Here is a 19,092-nt window from a genome sequence, read left to right on the forward strand (position 1 = left end):
CAGAGTAGTGTAAGTACAGCTACTGGGAGTGTGCGTGCGTGTGTGTGTGTGGGGGTGAGTGTGTGAGAGCGAAGAGAGTGAGACAGGTTGAACAAGGGAGGGTGCGGTGTAGATTTCAATCGTTTTTCAAACAATCGGGTTTCGTTTTGGTGTGTGAGATTATCGTCGTGATTCTGGGTGAGCGCGCGAGAATTTGCATGTATGCAATTTTGCTGGAACAGAGGAGAGAGCGAGTGAGCAAGCTTCTAATCACTTTCTGCCTTATTTCTCTCTCCCACTCCCATTGACAGGTGTCCATAGCCGTGTGTCCGCCGCTGCAGCAAAACTCCGGATTTCAGAGTGTTGGAGGATGTGTAATTTGCAAGACCGAGAGGATCATCGGATCGAAGCTAGTGAAGAGGTCGTCTTTACCTTTGCCACCACCATCGCGTTCAAGTTAACACAACAGTCAAACCAGGCAGTAATGTGGACATTCGCATTCGAGAGATAGTGGAACAGTGTTGATACAAACACTGGAAAAGACACAAACTGCTCGACGCTATTTTATATCCGATCAGCTTCTCAGCGGCGCTCTGCAGGTGGGATTTTGTGCCTGGGTTTAGGAACTGCCTTCAAGCCCATGTTCAGGCCTAGTGTGCGTTTGGGAGTGCGTACCCTGCTGTGCGTGTGTGCAACGATGTGTGTGGGGCGCATGTATGCATATTGAAGGGTGTAGGAGACAGACACAACGACGACGGTGACACGACACCTACATACGCATTCTTCTCCCCGGAATGGATTGATGGATGGTACGCCCGGATGACGGTAGATTCCCCCCCGGGTGGTGGTGTGTGTGTGTGTGTGTGTCTCCAGAATATCGAAGCAATAGAAATAGTGTGCACGGTTGCGTGATTATGTGTGCCGTGTGAGCAAATAAGTGACCTCCCGTTTGTGTGTGCGCGAGACAAGGTTGATGTGTGATGCTGCCGTGAAGTGCGCACACTCTCAAATCAACACTTTTCTCCCAAAAAACAAAAAAAAAAACGATGCGCGACTCTCCCGGGACACACTTTTCCCAGTGGTGTGTGCCTGTTTCCCCGTCAGTGTGGTGTGATGTTTGCACCAATACAAACAAACAGAAGCTGGTGTGTGTGTGTGTGTGGTGCTGGAGTTTGCTCGGCAAATTCTTCCGGTACCACCATTCCCCCGGTTTGCGTGTGTGTGTGTACGTGCGCGCTCAGGTGTGGGCGTGTGTGGGGTTTGTGCTTTTTCACTGTGTGCTTTTCTCACACTAATGACGTACGTACGATCGATGAGTGAGGAGAGCGACGAGATGAACTGAGCGTACGGAAGAGCAATAGAACGAGAGAGAGAGAGAGAGAGAGAGAGAGAGGGGAGTCGCCCGAGAGAGACAGAGAGCAAGACGTGCACAGAATTCCGGTAGGCTTTGTGGATGATGACGACCACGACGACCGTACGTCGCATACATACCACTGAGACTGAGGAAAATTGCTGGTGTAGAATTGGTGGAAAATCGATTTTTCCTCGTTTTTGCATTCGTGCGTTCGTGCAAAGTGACACATCGAATCGTGTGTGTGTGTGTGTGTGCGTCGTGCACGACGCTTCTAATGACGTTTGGCGTTTCTTATTCGCGCACGATAATGCCATGTTTCAAGGGAAAACACATGCTAAACTTTGCATAAATTTATTATTAAATTTGTTTGATTGTTTTAGATAACAATCGTAGAAGTTGTTTTTGTACTGTGGAGCAATTTTGTGTGTTAGAGGCTCGGTGAAAAGATTTTCTTTTTTATCTTTTTGTTGCGCTTTGTTATCAAAGACGGATCAGGTGGTGTGTGTGAGTGTGTGTGCGTATGTTTGGCATTAGCTCGGTATGCTATGCGTCCAGACATTGATAATGGATTATGTGATAATGAGCCAGCGGCCCCCGCCTTTTGCTTGCCCGTTTGACAAACCTCCCAAGCGTTGTGGTTGAAGTAGTCGCTGCCAGTCTGGCGCTAAGGTTGTTGGGTGTTTGACGCACATCGTGCACATTCTACGAAGAAGTTGTGCCCCGGTGGTAATTCAGCAATATCGGCTGATATCGTTATTACCTTCTGCCTCCTAATCACCGCACAAAGTACAAATGACACGCGGAAAACACACGCACACCATCGCGCCGAAGTGCATCGACACAGAACGCACGAAGGGGAACGAAAAAAACGACAGCAGAGCACACTGCACACACTCGAATGCGTCCGTGAGATGATTGAAATTCCGCATTAGAAGAAGCAATAGAGAGAGTAAACGTCAACTCAACTGTGTGTACAGCTGTATATGTGTGTGTGTGTGGCTACTGTAGTTGTGTGCGTTTGTTGGGCAAAGTGTCCTTTGTGTAGCTGCGCCCGAATATATGAGTGGAGTGGTAGACGTGTGTGATGGTGTGCGTGTCCAATTTCTAAATAGTAGTGCGCGCATACCTCGCCATGCTCTTAGTTGCCAGTGTGTGTGTGTGGGTGTGTGGGTGTCGTCCTTTTGAGTGTGAATCTAATGGACAAACCTCGCACGCGCGCGCCTTTTGTCACGTCATTGATGGGGATGACTTAAAAAAGAAAAGACCCTCTCTTTCTCTCTCTCTTTGTATTTTCCACGCGCACACACACACTCACGAACGGCGGGGAGTCAAGCGCACAGTCTATTTTCGGATATTAAGCCGAAGGATCATATCGCCCCTTGACATCTTGTTGCAGAAAATCGACGATATAGCCCAACGGGAAAGGAAAAACTGCTACCAAATAGTGCGTGTTCTTGCGCTTGGCTTTGTGATGGTTTCGATAATATAAAAGCACCTGTGTATGTGTGAGTGTGTGTAAGCAGGAACGACAGAAAATCACGCGTCAAATGGACATTACCTTCCAGCTTCTCTGGTGTGTATCCTGGTTGAAGGAACCGTACGGTGGGGCTTGTAATTAGGACACCAAAATAGCACAACCACGCTCGTAACCTCCATATAACCTCTCCGGATATTCCGTCGAAACGGGAGGGCAATATATTATGGTTGAATTAGGCAGGCTCGAAAAAAACGAAGTTAATTTGGGTGAAGTTGGCGGAGGAGTAGTAGTAATACATAATTCCATATAAAACAAAGTCACATATTTTCGGGAGTGTGTCTAAACCCTCATAGCATTTGAAATAATAAATAATGCGACTTTTTATTTTTATTGCAGAACAACACATCCTGGACAACCTAACGTCCTTTAACCGCCATACCACATTGAAACACGGTACGCGCCTGTTAGTGGGTGGGTGAGAGAGTGTATTTGTGTGTGAGCGTGTTTCAAACAATGTGATAAAAGTGGGGTCATCCGTTACATAAAGTGGAATTACGCACAAAAAAAAACCAAAAAAACAAAAAACGCATCAATAGTCGTCGATTGTGGAGTGCTGGGGACTGGCCGTGACAAAGTGACATAAAACCATGGGCTTCAGCTAGTGACCAACAACTGCTTCTAAACAGCTGCTGCTGTTTCTCTTAACGAGTGTGTCCTTTCTTGAGCCCACGGAATAATAGGTAGTGTGTGTGTGCGGGTGATTAAAATGCAATAGAAAAAAAGAGAAAGAGTGAACCGTGCGGCGGTTGTGCGCTGTGTCTCCAAGCACAGTTTTATCATTTAAAAAAAACCCCGACCCACCAGCTGGAATAGTGCAACACCAAATCTGCATTTGTTGATCATCCTTAAAAGCGCTCGCGCGCACTTCTAATCCTAGTTGGCATAGTGCACTGTTTGCCTGTGGCTGTGTACGTGTGAGCGAGTGTGTGTGTCGTATTAATTCGTCTTTCTGTTTCAATTCCAATTTTATTTTCCACCAAAATATAGTATTGTGCCCGGGAAATGCAATCGATCCGTTATAGCGCCGCCAACCCTGAACGTCGAATGCTGTGCCCGACACGGTGCTGCTGCCAATAACGGCGAAGCTTGAGAAAGTGTGTGTGTGTGAGTGTGTTGTGTGAGTTGTTGTTTTTTTCTGTTGCGTTTCCATTTCCGTTTCCGGCTGCGCTGTGTTCGGTTTTTTGTTTTGTGCGAAACGCCCTGTGCCCGTTGCAAGAGCGGAAGAATGAGCAGCAAACTTACAACAGTGCGGTGCATATAGCAGTGGTAGTGCGTGTGTGTGTGAGTTTGTGTGCGTGTGGATACCGGTGGCGTGTGTGTGTGTGTGTCGGTGTGTGGTGGGGTGTGTTAGACCACACTGGGTTCATCTTGCCGGGGATTACCACCGCCCGGTTTATCAACACAACTTCTAATAAAAACCCTTTTCCATCAAGCGAAAGAGATAGAGAAAGAGAGAGAGAGAGGAGCAATATTCCGGAACAGCGTCTTACGGTACATTGTGGGCGGTAAAAGAAGGAGAATAAAAAAAAAAAACCTGGCACACCGGCCTAACTCGAAACGGCGAACTCGGCTGGACGCGTGGGTGGTGGACGCGTTGCCGCGGGGGCGTGTTGTGTGCTGTGGTGTGGTTGTTGTTGGCAGGAGAAAAGCCCACGACGAAAAACAGGCGTTGAAAGTTGCAAGAAAGCTTGCGCTTGCTGGCAGAGAACGCAACAGAAACGCTGAAACGATTTTTTTGTAAAAGAAAAAGAAGAAGTGTACAGTTTGTATGTGTCAATGTGTTTTTGTTGTTGTTGTGAATTAGTCCCAAGGAAAAGCAGTGTATAGAAACGGTGCAGTGCTGCACACAACAACACACAACTTCCTCCAGCATCTACAGCGAGTTTTTCCTTCCTACCCCCAACCCCACCCCGAATCGTTCGTGTCCGCAAGTGAACCTACCAACCGGACGACAACTTGGCGACAGAACCGAAAATGCAGCGCCGCGGCGAGGGCAAGGACCAGCAGCAGCAGCAGCAACAGCCATCGCAACCGGCGCGAGCTGCTGGCGAGGCGGGCGTTGCCGGCGGAGGAGGCCGTGACCGTGACGTCGCCCGACAGACAAGGTGAGTGGGGTATGGCCTTTTGCGGTGGGAGCGGAGGATTAGAGTATTTAGCAAACATAGCCCGTATGTGTGGGGCGAGCTGAGTGTGTTCAACAATCTGACAAATATTTGAAGGGTTTCGCAACAGTTGGTAAAACATATGGAACACTAAAAAAACAAATACCAATCTAATGCCAACAGTTCTCCAATGTCTAAAGATGGCAATAAACTGCAGTTGACGAAAAATGTCAGGAAACGTGTGAGATTTTTGAAGAATTCAGATTTATCCTTCAATTATCTCAAAAGCAACATGCTCTGGATATCAGGATGCTGTTAAACTTGTCTCATTATCGTATGAGTCGTCCAAAACAGGCAATGTTAATGCGTGCACAAGCTTTTCCCTTTACCAGCTGACCCGGTAATGGATGTCCACCCCTCGGAGGACTTCTTCTCATATTCCACATTATAAACTCTCCCCTGAACGATCTATCTGCTGCCATTCCGAACACAGGTGCTAGAAGAAGGACCAACTCTAATGTCCCACGACGGCGGCAAGGCTGTGGACGTTATCTGGAGTAGGTGTGTGTGTATGTGGCTGCTGAAAAATCACCTGTCCCGTCTTAATGTGCGTGTGTGTCCCCACAGGAGGGACAGGTCCGGCGACCTCCCGCTCCGGCTGCCGGATAAGATAAGAAACGAAAGTGGGCTGGGGAGAAAAAAAACGGGAGGGTTGGGTTGATAGTGCTGTTGTTTGCTCGTGCGCTTGCTGCGATCGTCAAGTTGTGTGGCAAAGAAAACAGACCTTCAAATGCTGGGTAGAGTGGCAATGAAGGGCTGTGGCACAACGAGAGGGTGGTGGTCTCTTCGTTCGTTATCAGTTTGATTTATTTGTTAGGTGTACAGTCAGTCCGGCACTGAGGTGTGCTGTGCGATGCTTGATACGTGGAGGTGCGTGGTGCTAGAAAATAAGTGCCCAGTGCTTTCAATTTCACAAGTAGTGACGTATTTATGCGACACTTTTAAAAGCTGGAGACATTGATTAAGCTTTTTTAAGTTTTTTAATTGACAAAGCTCTTCACCGGGTTTATACAGTGCTCTGCTCAGTTCCAATGGAATAAACTCTAAATCACAACAATTATTTTCGCTCAGTGCATTTGCTTACATTACCAGCAGACACACTCCAGCCAAATTATTATAAATCGATAAGTATCCTTAATAGCAGCTAAACGGGGACTTAGACAAAATAGCGCTTGTTGCGTTTATCGGCCAGCTCAACCCTCCCCGTGCTCGAGTGGGCACTTTAGGCCATCACGTGTGTTGTCCGTACGCCAAGGAGTGGAGTGGCAGTGTGCTCCAGTTGCGTATCACTTGCGCCGCATCACCCCCGCACCGCTTCCAGTAGACATGCAGCCATATCCCAGTGTTGACGCTGACGTTTAGCAACTTGGCTACGCGTACGAAGCCAACAGCAAAGCATGCGATAATTGGCTGGATCTTGTTGCCGTTTGGCGTTCGTAATCCGCTTCCAATCCAATAAACTGATCACGTACGGTACGGTGATGAGTTGAGGGAGCCGGGATATTGTGAAGTCGTGGAATGGTCAATCGAGAAGTTTGGAATTGTTGGCTGTTCTGTTTAGCTGTTCTGTCACGTTATCCACGTGCGCGCGCACTGTCTGTACACTTCTGCCAGTATGTTGATTCCCATTTGTGAATGCTGTGTGCACTGTTTGCAACGCCGATTAAAATACACTATTGGAGCAATGCAGTCTATAGTTATAACTCGAATTAATAAAAAAAAAACAAAAACAAAATTAATGCAACAAAACTCCTTTTTCAAAATATGGGCCCCTTTCCGTCGTAGATCGTATGCTGAAATTTCAGCCTGTCAGCTGTTTGTGTTGTATGTATAGCAGTTTTTGAGCAGCTATTAAAATGGTTATAATATACGGGTAGGCTTATCCCAAGGTGTATGTATTTAGAAGGTTGATTTATATCGCTTCTGCTTCTGAATGAAGATCTTAACAGCTTTTTGTGTATTTGTCAAGTTAACAGAATGCCTGTTTGAGCAAAAATTTTCATCCGTCTTGTCAAAAAATGACGTTTTAAATGTGGCTATTAAAAACAGGCTATGAGACCACCTACACTTTGATTACACACACCACTTGTTCAGGTTAAATAATGAAAAACGGGATGTTAATCGTAAAAGCTCTATCTGTCTGACTGTCGGCGTCCACGTTCTCCAAGTCAGTAACCGCCATCGCATTTTTCACTCTTCGCCGTTCATTGCTCCTATCGCGCTTGTCAACCGTAAGACGTTTGACTCAGGCGCTAAATCCTAACGTCTCCCGGCTGATTAGACGGAACATCACCTAATCTCTTTAATGGACCTTGGGATAAATGAAAACACGACCTTGTTTTCACTTTTTTTTTGAGCAGGTACTCGAATCTAATTCTAGCTTTGAGGCTGAAATAATCTAGGTTGAACATCGCACACTAGTTTTGTGTATGCTTTTGCATGGAGTGTTGACATGATTTCAGCCGCCAAGATCTTGTGAGGAAGGAATGAAATCCTGCTGCAAACTACATAGCGGGAAAAGCTGCAAAAAGGTTGAAAGCAATTGTCCAAGACCATGTAAACGGAAATACAGTGTTTGCTCTAGTGATGGGCAACGGGGTCGTGGATCCATCTGGCTTTTATTCTGTTTTCCACAATGGATGTTTTTTATTCTTATTTCCCTATTGGAAAAATGCGAAAATAAGGAACATCAGCTCATCGATACTAATGCACTCAGTATGCAAATTTTATTACTGTCCCATTCTGGAAGACATCTAAAGGATTTGGGATTGTATGGGAAGAGCTAATCGTAAATCAACTTTCGCGCAACTTAATCCTCTAATTGTGCTTCATGCTCTTCTGCTGCACTCTCCCCCAAGAATGCATGCCTTTCTTATAGTTGCTGGGTACGCTTGACTTTTTTCTGTTCCAGTTTTCCAAAACCGGTATGAAACATGCTTGGTATGTGTGTGTGTGTGTGTGTGTGTGTGTGTGTGTGTGTGTGTGTGTGTGTGTGTGTGTGTGTGTGTGTGTGTGTGTGTGTGTGTGTGTGTGTGTGTGTGTGTGTGTGTGTGTGTGTATGTGTGTGTGTGTGTGTGTGTGTGTGTGTGTGTGTGTGTGTGTGTGTGTGTGTGTGTGTGTGTGTGTGTGTGTGTGTGTGTGTGTGTGTGTGTGTGTGTGTGTGTGTGTGTGTGTGTGTGTGTGTGTGTGTGTGTGTGTGTGTGTGTGTGTGTGTGTGTGTGTGTGTGTGTGTGTGTGTGTGTGTGTGTGTGTGTGTGTGTGTGTGTGTGTGTGTGTGTGTGTGTGTGTGTGTGTGTGTGTGTGTGTGTGTGTGTGTGTGTGTGTGTGTGTGTGTGTGTGTGTGTGTGTGTGTGTGTGTGTGTGTGTGTGTGTGTGTGTGTGTGTGTGTGTGTGTGTGTGTGTGTGTGTGTGTGTGTGTGTGTGTGTGTGTGTGTGTGTGTGTGTGTGTGTGTGTGTGTGTGTGTGTGTGTGTGTGTGTGTGTGTGTGTGTGTGTGTGTGTGTGTGTGTGTGTGTGTGTGTGTGTGTGTGTGTGTGTGTGTGTGTGTGTGTGTGTGTGTGTGTGTGTGTGTGTGTGTGTGTGTGTGTGTGTGTGTGTGTGTGTGTGTGTGTGTGTGTGTGTGTGTGTGTGTGTGCGCGTATATATATAGGCACAAAGGTTGAAGTGAAGTTTTCACGCTTTAATGCACCATACCTCTTTTAGCAAAGCATTTTTCTCCAAATCAACCAGGCGGCCAACCGAACCACTGTTTCAGCGAGCGTGTCTTTCTTCTAATAATATCCCGTTGGTTGGTCCACCGCTTGTCCACATTCTGCAGGACAATCTTCATTCTTGACTGCGTGTTTACTGCCACCTTAAGACACCATTTTCTCTTCTCCCCATAATCTTGAGCCGAAGGAGGAAGCTTCGTTTGAATTGTCCGTGGAATTCAAACGTGCAAAATCCGGTTCTCTTTCACCGACCTCGTCTACCTTACAGTACCAGCCATGAATCTAACCTTGTTGGACTTGTTTGTGTGGCCCAATTGCTCTGGGCGCACTGGATGCTCTTGGTACGTTGCGTGATGGGAAGATGGGAATGTGTTTTAGCGCCCCCTTCCTAGCCAGTCGCGCACAACATCAAACGCCAGCGCAGTACCGGTGTGCCCCGGTCGTCTTTGGTCCGCTGGTCGATTCCGCGTGCGTGTACTGTGTGGTAAATTTTAATTGCTTCCCTCTTTCGCGACACCATTTCTGTATGACACACACACACACCAGCGAGCTGCTCACCTGCGTTCGCGAAATCCATCATCGTCATTCAGTCACCAATAGGCGAGCGTGAATACCGAAAGTGCCGACTTAATTGTGAATCCTTTGAGTAGTCTGTAGGAAGCGGCGGCGGGAGCCGTCGATGACAATTCCCCAGACAGCGACAATGTAACACGAAACGCAATTATCCCACTCTTTGGCGGATGGAAGCGTAAATTACTGCCCTTATTCATCCACAGACACACACACACTGCCGGAGGAAGTAGTTGCAAAATCGTGTTTTGAAAAGCTCGGATGCACTTCTTCCAACCACTAACCGTCCGGGGTAGGGGGTGGGTGACGCTTACATTAAAAGCCACCACCCGTTAGATAGGTTGTGTTTTATGAATTGTTGCTGAATGTGTATGTGTGTGAAAAGGAAAAGAAAAACGGTTCGCCCAATTGTCCCGGCTGGATTTTTTCCCACCGATAAACCGATTGTGAAATGGGTGGTAGGTACTATTTTTTGTCTTGTCTCGTGTGTCATGTTCCGCCACTGCCTGTGTTATGCAAAATTATCACTTTCATTAGTCGGCAGACGGACGTTAATGTACGCGCGCGCGCGCACCCTTGTCTGCGTCTCGTAATAGAAGGGTTGGAGGGGTTGTGGAGAATGTGGATAAATCTGCATGGGTTGGCACGCTTATCCATACACTATCAGCGTAATATGTGTGGTGAAGGTTGTGATGTAACAAGCATGTATTTTTTTTATCTACCCTTTCCCCAAACCTTTTCTAGGTAAAAGTTTTGAGTTTTTCTTTTAACAAAAATAATTGCAATATGTCTGTATACTTCCTTGACTCTTTCTGATAGGAGGTGAACTTCAAATGATGGAAATTAGACTTTATGATACCCTTTTTGGATAGGCTCCTTGGAAATTCTTATTGGAATTGTCCAACAAGTGTGCTATAGAGTCCAATTCCCATTACATTATATTCATTTCACGTCAGAAAGAGTCAATAAAATGTCCCACAGCTATGAGAACTCCTGAAAAACCCTGTAACAATGGGAGTGCCATTGCCAATGCCAGTGGAAAACGATTAGCAGATAAAACAGCCACTAATCGTGTGTGCAACACATCTATCGGCTTATCAGCTGTTGTTCGGTTCTGTTCCCTGTTTGCTGCATTTCTCCCTTATTTTGCACTTATCGGTTTATCCCAAATCCCAGCTACAGAAAAGCCATTGAAAATCTATCACTTGCTGCGACAAACCTATTCGAACATATCTTATCAATGTAAGACAGAGAAACCAAGAATATGCAACCAGTGCAGTGCGTCCGTAACAAATATACAGGAAAGAGTTAACGCCATAATCGCAAGGCTACCGAGACTTCCTATCTGTTTGTGCCGCTGAATAAGGCTGCCCCTGTTTATGCATTGCATTATGTCAATCGGTTATCTGTGTACAAACCACTTCACCCCCGTGTGTAGCAAAGTGTTTGCTTTACGGGCGCAATTAAATAATTCTACGAACGTGTGTGGGTACAGATTCACAGATGCCTTTGACTAATGTCCACAGCGGATACCGCTGAAATCCCGTAAGTGTGTCGTTACTAAGCTCCAGGAAGCTTTTTTTTAATACATTTCAGATAACTGACCGCTCACAGCTTTACGCGGGTGGGTGTGTTGTGCGTGCCTGTAGGGGCATGATTTTCGTTGAATGAAAAAGTGTTAATGTTTGTTTTTCTTCATATTTTTAAAGCATACAGCGTTTAGTGTTAATATTAAAATGCACTGTTGTTGAATGAAACATTCGATTTTTTTTTTCAACACGAAGAACTTTTACAAATGGTGGTCAATATTGGTGGGCACACACCGTAAGGCTCAGGCATTTGTGATGTCTTTCTTCGCGCCTTCTGTACATGCCCCGGTCCTGTCCTATCCTGCTCTTTCCGGCGTGTGATGTAATGATGTGCTCCGTGTTTAGTCCATTACCATTATCGCTTCATTACCGCCCGTTGGCGCGTCTTAACACGACACTGGCACTTTTCATTTTATCGTGACGGCAACCGGCCGGGTGCTTCCCTTGCATGTCGTTATCTATTGTTTGTTGTCGGTGTGTATAAAGTTTTTTTTTCATTTCTCTGTTGTGCTGTACCAATTGTTCTTTGCCACAATTATCTCTCCACCATTCGACCTCTCTACGGTAACAACTAGACTGGGGGGATACACTGGTGCTGCTGATATACGTTGATAGTGGTTCATAGTGGACATTTTGCGACATGATAAGGGCCGAAAGGGGGTTTTCTTATTTGTCTACCTTGGTTCATGTGGTGCCTTTAAAAGTAGCACAATTAGAAGTTATTTCTTTAACTCTATCATATGGACATAGGCCAAACTGAGGATACGGGTCGGATGGTAAAAGACATGAGCACTTACAAGAAGTGTGTGTTATTTGACCTTGTTCAGAGTCCCTTTTTTCGCTGTAATGTGGGATACGATGGTTCAGCGATAAGCTGGGTTTAAGAATCTTAAATAAATAAATAAATAAATAAATAAATAAATAAATAAATAAATAAATAAATAAATAAATAAATAATAATAATATCCCTTTCTCTTGCTTTTTAATCTCCATGTACCGATAAATTGGAATGGTTTTAACACTTGTTTTTATTTTTCTTCTTTTACAGGTGAGTTCGTCAAAGCGTCGATGTCTGTTGAGCAATCTGGATGCAAAAAAACAATTTTCTGTACAGTTTTTATCTAACCGTTAGAGACGTCATATTTACACCGGCTGACCTGGTCGTTCTGCCGTAAGCAGTAAGATATTCACGCTAGAATCGTTTGTTAGTTCGGTTTAACAGATATGATCATGCTCTCACGTGACTCTTCCACACTGGTGGTACACGCATTCGACGCCATGTGCCACTAACTCACCAAATCGCGGTGCATGGAATGTATAAAATCGTAATCAATACAGTTGTTTGCTGGTTGAACATTAACGTTAATACACTTACTACTGACATGCTTTAGCTTGTGAGTGTTTTTTTTTTTTAATGTTCCAATGCTTTCCTTCATTATTTCATGCAATGGACGGCCCCAATGTAAACTTGAATCAAGCATTTTTATCTTAGGCAAATAGTTCTTTTTGTTTGATCTTTTGATAGGCTAAAGTTTGAACATGATAATTCACACGGAATAATTGCTGATATTCATGCATACAATAAGTACAATTTTTGTAATTTGTATTGTCAATGTTTCCTTTTTTACGAAGAGCTTTCTTGCTTGCTTTATTTACAATCATTGTGCAACGAAGTATGTTCATGCGTTATTGTTGCTCGTGACAATTTGTAGTGGATTGAAATTGCATTTTACCATTCCCGGAAAGATCCAAGATGGCAGACGTATGGGGTTGTTGTTTTTTTTAGCCTTTTTATGCATTTTGCATATATTCTTCCGTTTGGGGGTTATCTATATGCATCCATGATTAAATATCTAAATATCTTCTGCGCTCCTTACAAGCAGATAATAATGAGAGAGAGAGAGGGAGAGGGAAAGTAGGAAAAACGCTGTAAATTTAGCAATCGATTTTTTTACTGTTTCATTGACGCGTTGCGTTCGCGATTGGAAGGAACAATTCGTTGGCAGTTGCATGTGTATTTTGCAATGTTTCGTATATGAACTCTCTCTGCCATCGATCCATTCTTTGTATTATGTATGTGACCTCTTCCTGATTGGTGGTAAGCGTAAGCAGCGATTGGTCGCTGAGGGGAGAGTGGGGCTGAGCGTTCGGAAAATTTAATCAAATTTATGTTCCAGATTTGTTTTTGCCACGTTTGTCCCCGTACGTCACGTACACAAATTAAGTCGGAAAGGGGAGTGAAACGAAACCAAAACAAAAAAAGTTCTATAAAATAGTGTAGCAAACTGGCGCTCTTCTCCAATCGATGCCAACAAAAGTGGACTAAACTAGTAGGAAAATCATCGACCAACGGCGGGGCTAAGAGGGAAAACATTCCCGAGAGGGAAGCAAAAATAAATGGAAAAGCTAGATGGCGAACAACCGAGTGGAGCAGCAGAGATGTCCTTGTGCTGCCGGTGCTCAGGGGATGGTAGCTGTCGTCCCTGGAAGTCGCGCGGGTGCATGACTTCCCGATATCGTTATTGCATCTCGCACTAAATTGCAATCACGTCGTCGTGTGAAAAGGTTGAATGATTTTTTTCTATCCCTTTTTTCTTTGATAAGTTTTACTTTTCCTTTTTTCCGACCAAGCGATCGTATGTAACCTTTCTTCACCCCAGGAAAGTTAAATAGCGTGGTGGGCAGACGGGCTGCGGCAACGCGCAATTTTCTTTTGCGAACTCTGTTCAATTTGTATGTCGTCCTTTTTTTTATTTGCAAGAGCGATAAAAAGGTGCAATAAATCTTAATCTTGTACATCTTTGTTATCGTCGTCCGTGCTGTAGCTATAAAAAGCCAATTGTGTCGAGTGACTCCTTTACTCTTTTTTGGACGAGTAGCTATCCTTAATTGAATTAAAATGTATACACTATTATCGATGGTGAAGAAATAAGGATGTTTTGTTTTCTAATGATTGAAGTAGGGCTTCTTTTGAAAAATTAAAGTGCCAAACTACTACCGTTCGAAGGTATTATTGATTTTTTATTTGCTTTTACACCAAAATAGCTTCCACGGCATCAGTCAATCAAACTGTTGTGGCAAGGCGATATACTTGACCATGTTATCTCGACCGATGATTTGATGTCACATTTCGAAAAGCAGTAACGCATTTAAAAGACGCCGAAATCGCGTGCCTCACGAACATTAGTCGTAGATTAGTTGGGAAGAAAGCTTTTGTGGAACTGAACGAACACCTGCCACGGAGATAGATATTTTTGGTTTCGTCATGAAGGCTGTTCTGTGATGGTGGTTTTTTTCCTGTTTTTGTTTTGGTTATATATTGAAGGGTGTCTCGTACGATGCTAAGGATTATTTTTATATTAAAGTGTTGCTATAGCCTGTGGGCAACCACCCAAATCCCTTAAAAAGGTAAAGAGATGAAAATTTGCTTAATTTTTTAAATAGTCTACATGCACTGATCGTTTTGTATGGGAAACAGACTATTCTCTAATTAATTAATTAATTGATTGATCGATTAATTGATAAATAAATCATGGTTCCTAAGATTGTTTCATAGAGGATGATTTTCAAATGTATTTTTTGAATGCTTGATTTGTTTAGAAGAACGAATCCGAATAACTGAGAGCCTTAAAGACTTTTTGAGATAAAAATTCAATACACTATCCTTGGTGTGTTGGTCAAACATGACGTTTGGCACTGTACTGCAGTTGCAGTCGCTTAATAATGTTAGTATGAAACCGCGTGAAAACAGAGAAAGACAACAGAACCAACACCATCCCACGTGTTGGAAAGGTTATAATATTTACATGAGCCACGTGTTTCAGCGCCTGCCCTATTGGTGGTTGTATGAACTATCTCCGTCCTCGTACTTCTCTGATTGACGCAAGTTTGCAGACACACACACTCTACGCGCTCGGTTTTGAATAGAGGAAAGAAGGTGCATTTGCCAATGATAAGCCGCCACACAATGCAATCTCTGCAACAGCACAAACAACTGCGCTGCTGATAATAACAACACGCTTATGTTTTGCAACTACTCGCGCTTACATTTTCTATATTTGCCATGCTCTCGTCATCGAACCGTCAAAGTGTGATAGAGAATGACGTACCTTTGCCGCAACACACGGCCCCACACAGCCAAACGCAATCGATGGTGATTTTTATTCATTAGTGTGCTGCGCTCTCCTCGTCAACTGCGGAAACAAACCACCAACTGCTTCTTTAGGCGTTCTCGGGGGGAGTTTCGGGACAGCGGGGAGGAAGAAGAGGGGTATTGGGTGGTGTCCATGATTCACTTGAACATCGTTGCTGTCAGTATTCGCAGTGTGAAGAAGGGAAGAGGATGATAGGGAAGGCAAATGACGCTTGAGGGGTTAGAGTTGCAAGTTAGATTAAAATAATTCCATTTTTCTCTTGCCACTGATAGCGATGAGCGCGCAGCATTGGCAATAGAGTGTGTGAGAGAGAGAAAGAGCTAGCAGAGCAACCGACGGCGGGGCCGGGATTCATCCATCATCGAATGGAAATTAGATTAGACGATTGTGACTCTCTGAGACTCTCATACACACACACACAGACCCATACATACATATACCAAGAGTAAACATAGGAATTCCTCGGGACGATTGTATGTGGCGCGGTCTCGCCGTAGGGATTATATTGAGTTTGGTGTGTGTTCTCTCGTTTCGTTTTCCGTTGAGTTTGCTTGCTGCTGCTGCTTGACCACAGCGAACCGCCCGGGTGGAGCGGGTGTAATTGAGAAGTTAGTAGTTCTCCAGTCCAGCTGTCCGGCAAGAAGCCGCATGAAGAGGGCGCTGGGTGAACGCAAGAATCGCTTGGGTTGGGCAGCCTGGCGGGTTGGTGCGCTCCTCCCGACGGGTGGTGTGTACGGGAATGCGCCTGAGCTGCCTAGTATATGGGTGTGTTTCTAAATCCCCGAGCGCAGCAAGGTGGGGCACAGTGGTTCGGACCCTACACCGTACGCCGACGCTGGACTCACGCGCCCTGGACACACATAATTCGTACTGCTGCTTGCTGCTCGCTCGTCGCTCTTCCTTGCGAAGCGAGAGCGCGCGCGGGTTTTCGCTGTTGCGCTCGCTCGCTGGTTCTGTCCGATTTGTGTCGGCAAAACGCTACCCTTAGTCGCGCCGGTCCCCCCCAACAGTGTGGGTTGTGCTTTGGCTTCGTTGTGCGGTTTGCCGCTCAGTCGATCGTTGACATTCGTCGAACGTTGTAGAAAGTGGGCCGCAGTAGTAGAGTGGTGTAGCCGGCCGTCTTGGTGGCGTAGCGATTCGGGAAAAAAGGAGAGCCTTTCGGTGTTCCAGCAGGTTTTGTGCAGTTCACTATTTTGCCTCCCAGCGGATGTGTGTTGATTTTTTTTATTTAGAGAAGGAGCAATGTCAAGGATGATGGTGCATGTCTGTGTATGTGAAAAAATAGTTTATTTTTAACGCGTGCCGTGTCAACAGAGATCATTGCTGCTGCGAGTTGGATTGGGGTGTGTGAAGCCGAACGAGGGAGAATACATAAGATCCGCACGGATGTTTCAGTAACCGCTGTTTACACAGCTCTTGGTGCGCAATAGTGAGATAGTGAGCGAAGTGTGACCGTCTGGTGATCAGATGGTGTGTTCTGATGTGTACCGTATAGTTGCCGTGAGATCCGACCGTACTATGATCAAAAGATGTAGTTTGGTTTGGCAACGTTTTGTGTCAGTGTCTGATCAAGGGGAGGAACCAAACTTCTTCCAGTGACAGTGCAGCATATTGGAAAGTTTGCACGGAAGCATGGCTTGTGTGTGTGTGTGTGTTTTAATGTTCGATGTGTTTGTCTGCCTGTCTAAAACAGTTTTCGTTAGTTTAACATCATCTCTACTGCAATGTGATAGTGTTGTTGTGCAGTACTTGGTTCTCCGATCCGATACCATGAAATGTGCCCATAACAAATCCAACCGTCCATCTTTGATCAGCAAGTTCTAGTAGCGCTGGCGTTTTACTATTTATTCGCCCACTTCAATAATATTCTCAGTTTGTATTTGTGTTTATGTGTGCGTGTGTGTTCATGGTCACGCGGATTGTTATCGATCGATCCGCCGGGTAGCAATAATGTTGAGTGGGTTGAATCGAATCGCGCTAGTGCTGCTCCACAATTAATTAGCACGCTGCGAAAATACATGTCGATGGTCGTTGCGGTGGAGCTCTACACTCTACTGATAGCTTTCAGTACTGCTATCGTTTGCATTTCTAGCCCCTGCTTGCAATCAATCACAGTTTCTTGAAAGGAGGGACTGTGTGATAACGCTTACAAAACGATGGCAGGTTGTGCTCTCTCCCGATCGAGCAGCACCTTAAGAAATTGGTTGGTTCGACGTCGTCGTACTCCGAAATACTCCACTGCTGTGTGTTCTGCTTCCCTTTATTGCTGTGCGAACAGAATGTCGAACAGCAGCAACACAGATAAAATGTCCTTTAAATGTTTAATGTTCAGTCTGTCGCGATCAAAACTGTACGATTAGCAGCGGCTGTGTTGTACAGCAAAAACGTTTCCGTCGCGTGTGCCCTCTCGCCTCAGCGTTCTGACATTTTGTACGTTGTTTAGTGATAAGTGTGTGGCGAGAGTGAAACTGTTTAATGGCACATGATCACTAAAAGCAAAACAAGTTGTAGAATAGGAAAATGAAAGATGTCTGAGTGGAATGGACCAAGTTGAAGATGAGTAACTCGACTGTGGAAGAAAAAAGAATGAGTATAGAGAAACAGTGACGAAGCGCAATGCTGATACGATGCGCAATGTGTACCGCTTGGCAGATAGATTGATGTTCATCAGTGAATAGAGTTTCTTGTTTTGTTTTGTTTCTTTAATCATTACACATTACCATTGACTTCTCTACTACATGATATTGGTGAGAGGAATCAACAATATGGAATATACCACTGCGTGTCTTTGCTTTCATCATCTCGAAGACGATGTTAGGCATTTTTGAATGTTATGATCCATATAAGTTTTAGATTGCACAGAACATTGATTTTCATTTCCTTTTGTAATAGTTCTAGCAATAATAATTATTTTATATCAGTCGTTTTTTTAAGAAAATAAAACAATGTCATTGTTTATTTCGGTCCTAAACGAATGGCCTATGGTATATTTAAGCTGTAGCGGAAGGTGTATGTGAGCGCAACGGTATTAGCAACAGTATTGTAGCAGAGAGAGAGAGATAGAGAGAAAACAGCAACCACCAATCCTTATTAGACTGAAAAGTGAGTTGGCAAATTGTCCAAAATCTGAGCCACACACCACCGAGGCACCAATGTTATGCATTCCGCTGAACTTTCGTCCCAAAAAGATCACTCACTGCAGGTACGAAATGGATTTTGGAGTGCTGTTGCAATCAATCTCTACTTACACGGTGGTGGATAATTTGTTCGGCACTTGCCGAACGATTCTGCATTATTACCAAACGACGCTTTTTCACGTAACGCGCACAAACACGGCAGCAACACCCCGGTTCGGTCAATTGACAATGAAAATGAATAATGCACGCTTTCGCACTAATCGGTTTTACATGGCGAGCTTTATGTTTTTTTATCGCAACCTAACAAGCACTTTTTTTGATAAATGGGCCTTAACTGTGCACAAGTTTGCTTCTTTTTTCTGCTGGTGGTCTATTTTGGAGCACATATTCAGTTCGATTTTAGTTGCAACTTTAATGTAAACCCTTTTTTTGCACTTGGCATCCTGAAAAAGGGTAAGTGAAAAACGTCTTATGTCTATTTGTGTGCGCTTATATGGAGTTGCACGTGTTTGTGTGTTGTTGAGTCCGGCACCCCATTAGCTGTTTATGGCAAACTGCGTGACTAGAATGACCGATAAGAAACGGCAAGTTAGCACGTTTACCGCGAATTGACTGTAAACAATGAATGAGTTTATTAGAAACGCGCCATTCGCATTCGGGATGGTAGGTAACCTTTGTTTCATTGCACAACGTTGATATGTTTGCACTTTAATATGGCCATGACTTATAAATGTTTCAACTACTCTGAAGTTGTTAAGTAAAAACCAACACACATATACACGATAAACAAACTACGCTTTGGTGTGGATGGCTGAGGTGCGAGCGTGTAATTAATTTTCGAATAACTTCATCATTCGTGAAATATTTTGTCTTTGCTTCGATTGTTTCCTATTTTTCATTG

General features: G+C 44.5%; 1 protein-coding gene across 16 annotated transcripts in view; it reads left to right on the plus strand.

Annotated features, from left to right (window-relative positions):
* The window catches only part of LOC120948723 (casein kinase I), a 79,525-nt gene that overhangs the window by 7,285 nt on the left and 53,148 nt on the right, over nt 1–19,092 (plus strand). For 15 of the 16 annotated variants that reach the window (XR_007451919.1, XM_049605882.1, XM_049605881.1 and 12 more), the window contains exon 2: nt 3,207–4,975. Coding sequence is in view for 15 of the 16 variants with exons in the window: in XM_049605882.1 (XP_049461839.1) it covers nt 4,845–4,975 (131 nt within the window). In the remaining variant the exon portion in view is untranslated. Of the gene's footprint in view, nt 1–3,206; nt 4,976–14,557; nt 16,228–18,049; nt 18,257–19,092 lie in introns of those variants that run through there. The other variant, XM_049605883.1, reaches the window with a different exon arrangement.

The sequence above is a fragment of the Anopheles coluzzii genome, chromosome 2 (genome assembly GCF_943734685.1).
Source record: "Anopheles coluzzii chromosome 2, AcolN3, whole genome shotgun sequence".
Classification (NCBI taxonomy): Eukaryota; Metazoa; Arthropoda; class Insecta; order Diptera; family Culicidae; genus Anopheles; species Anopheles coluzzii.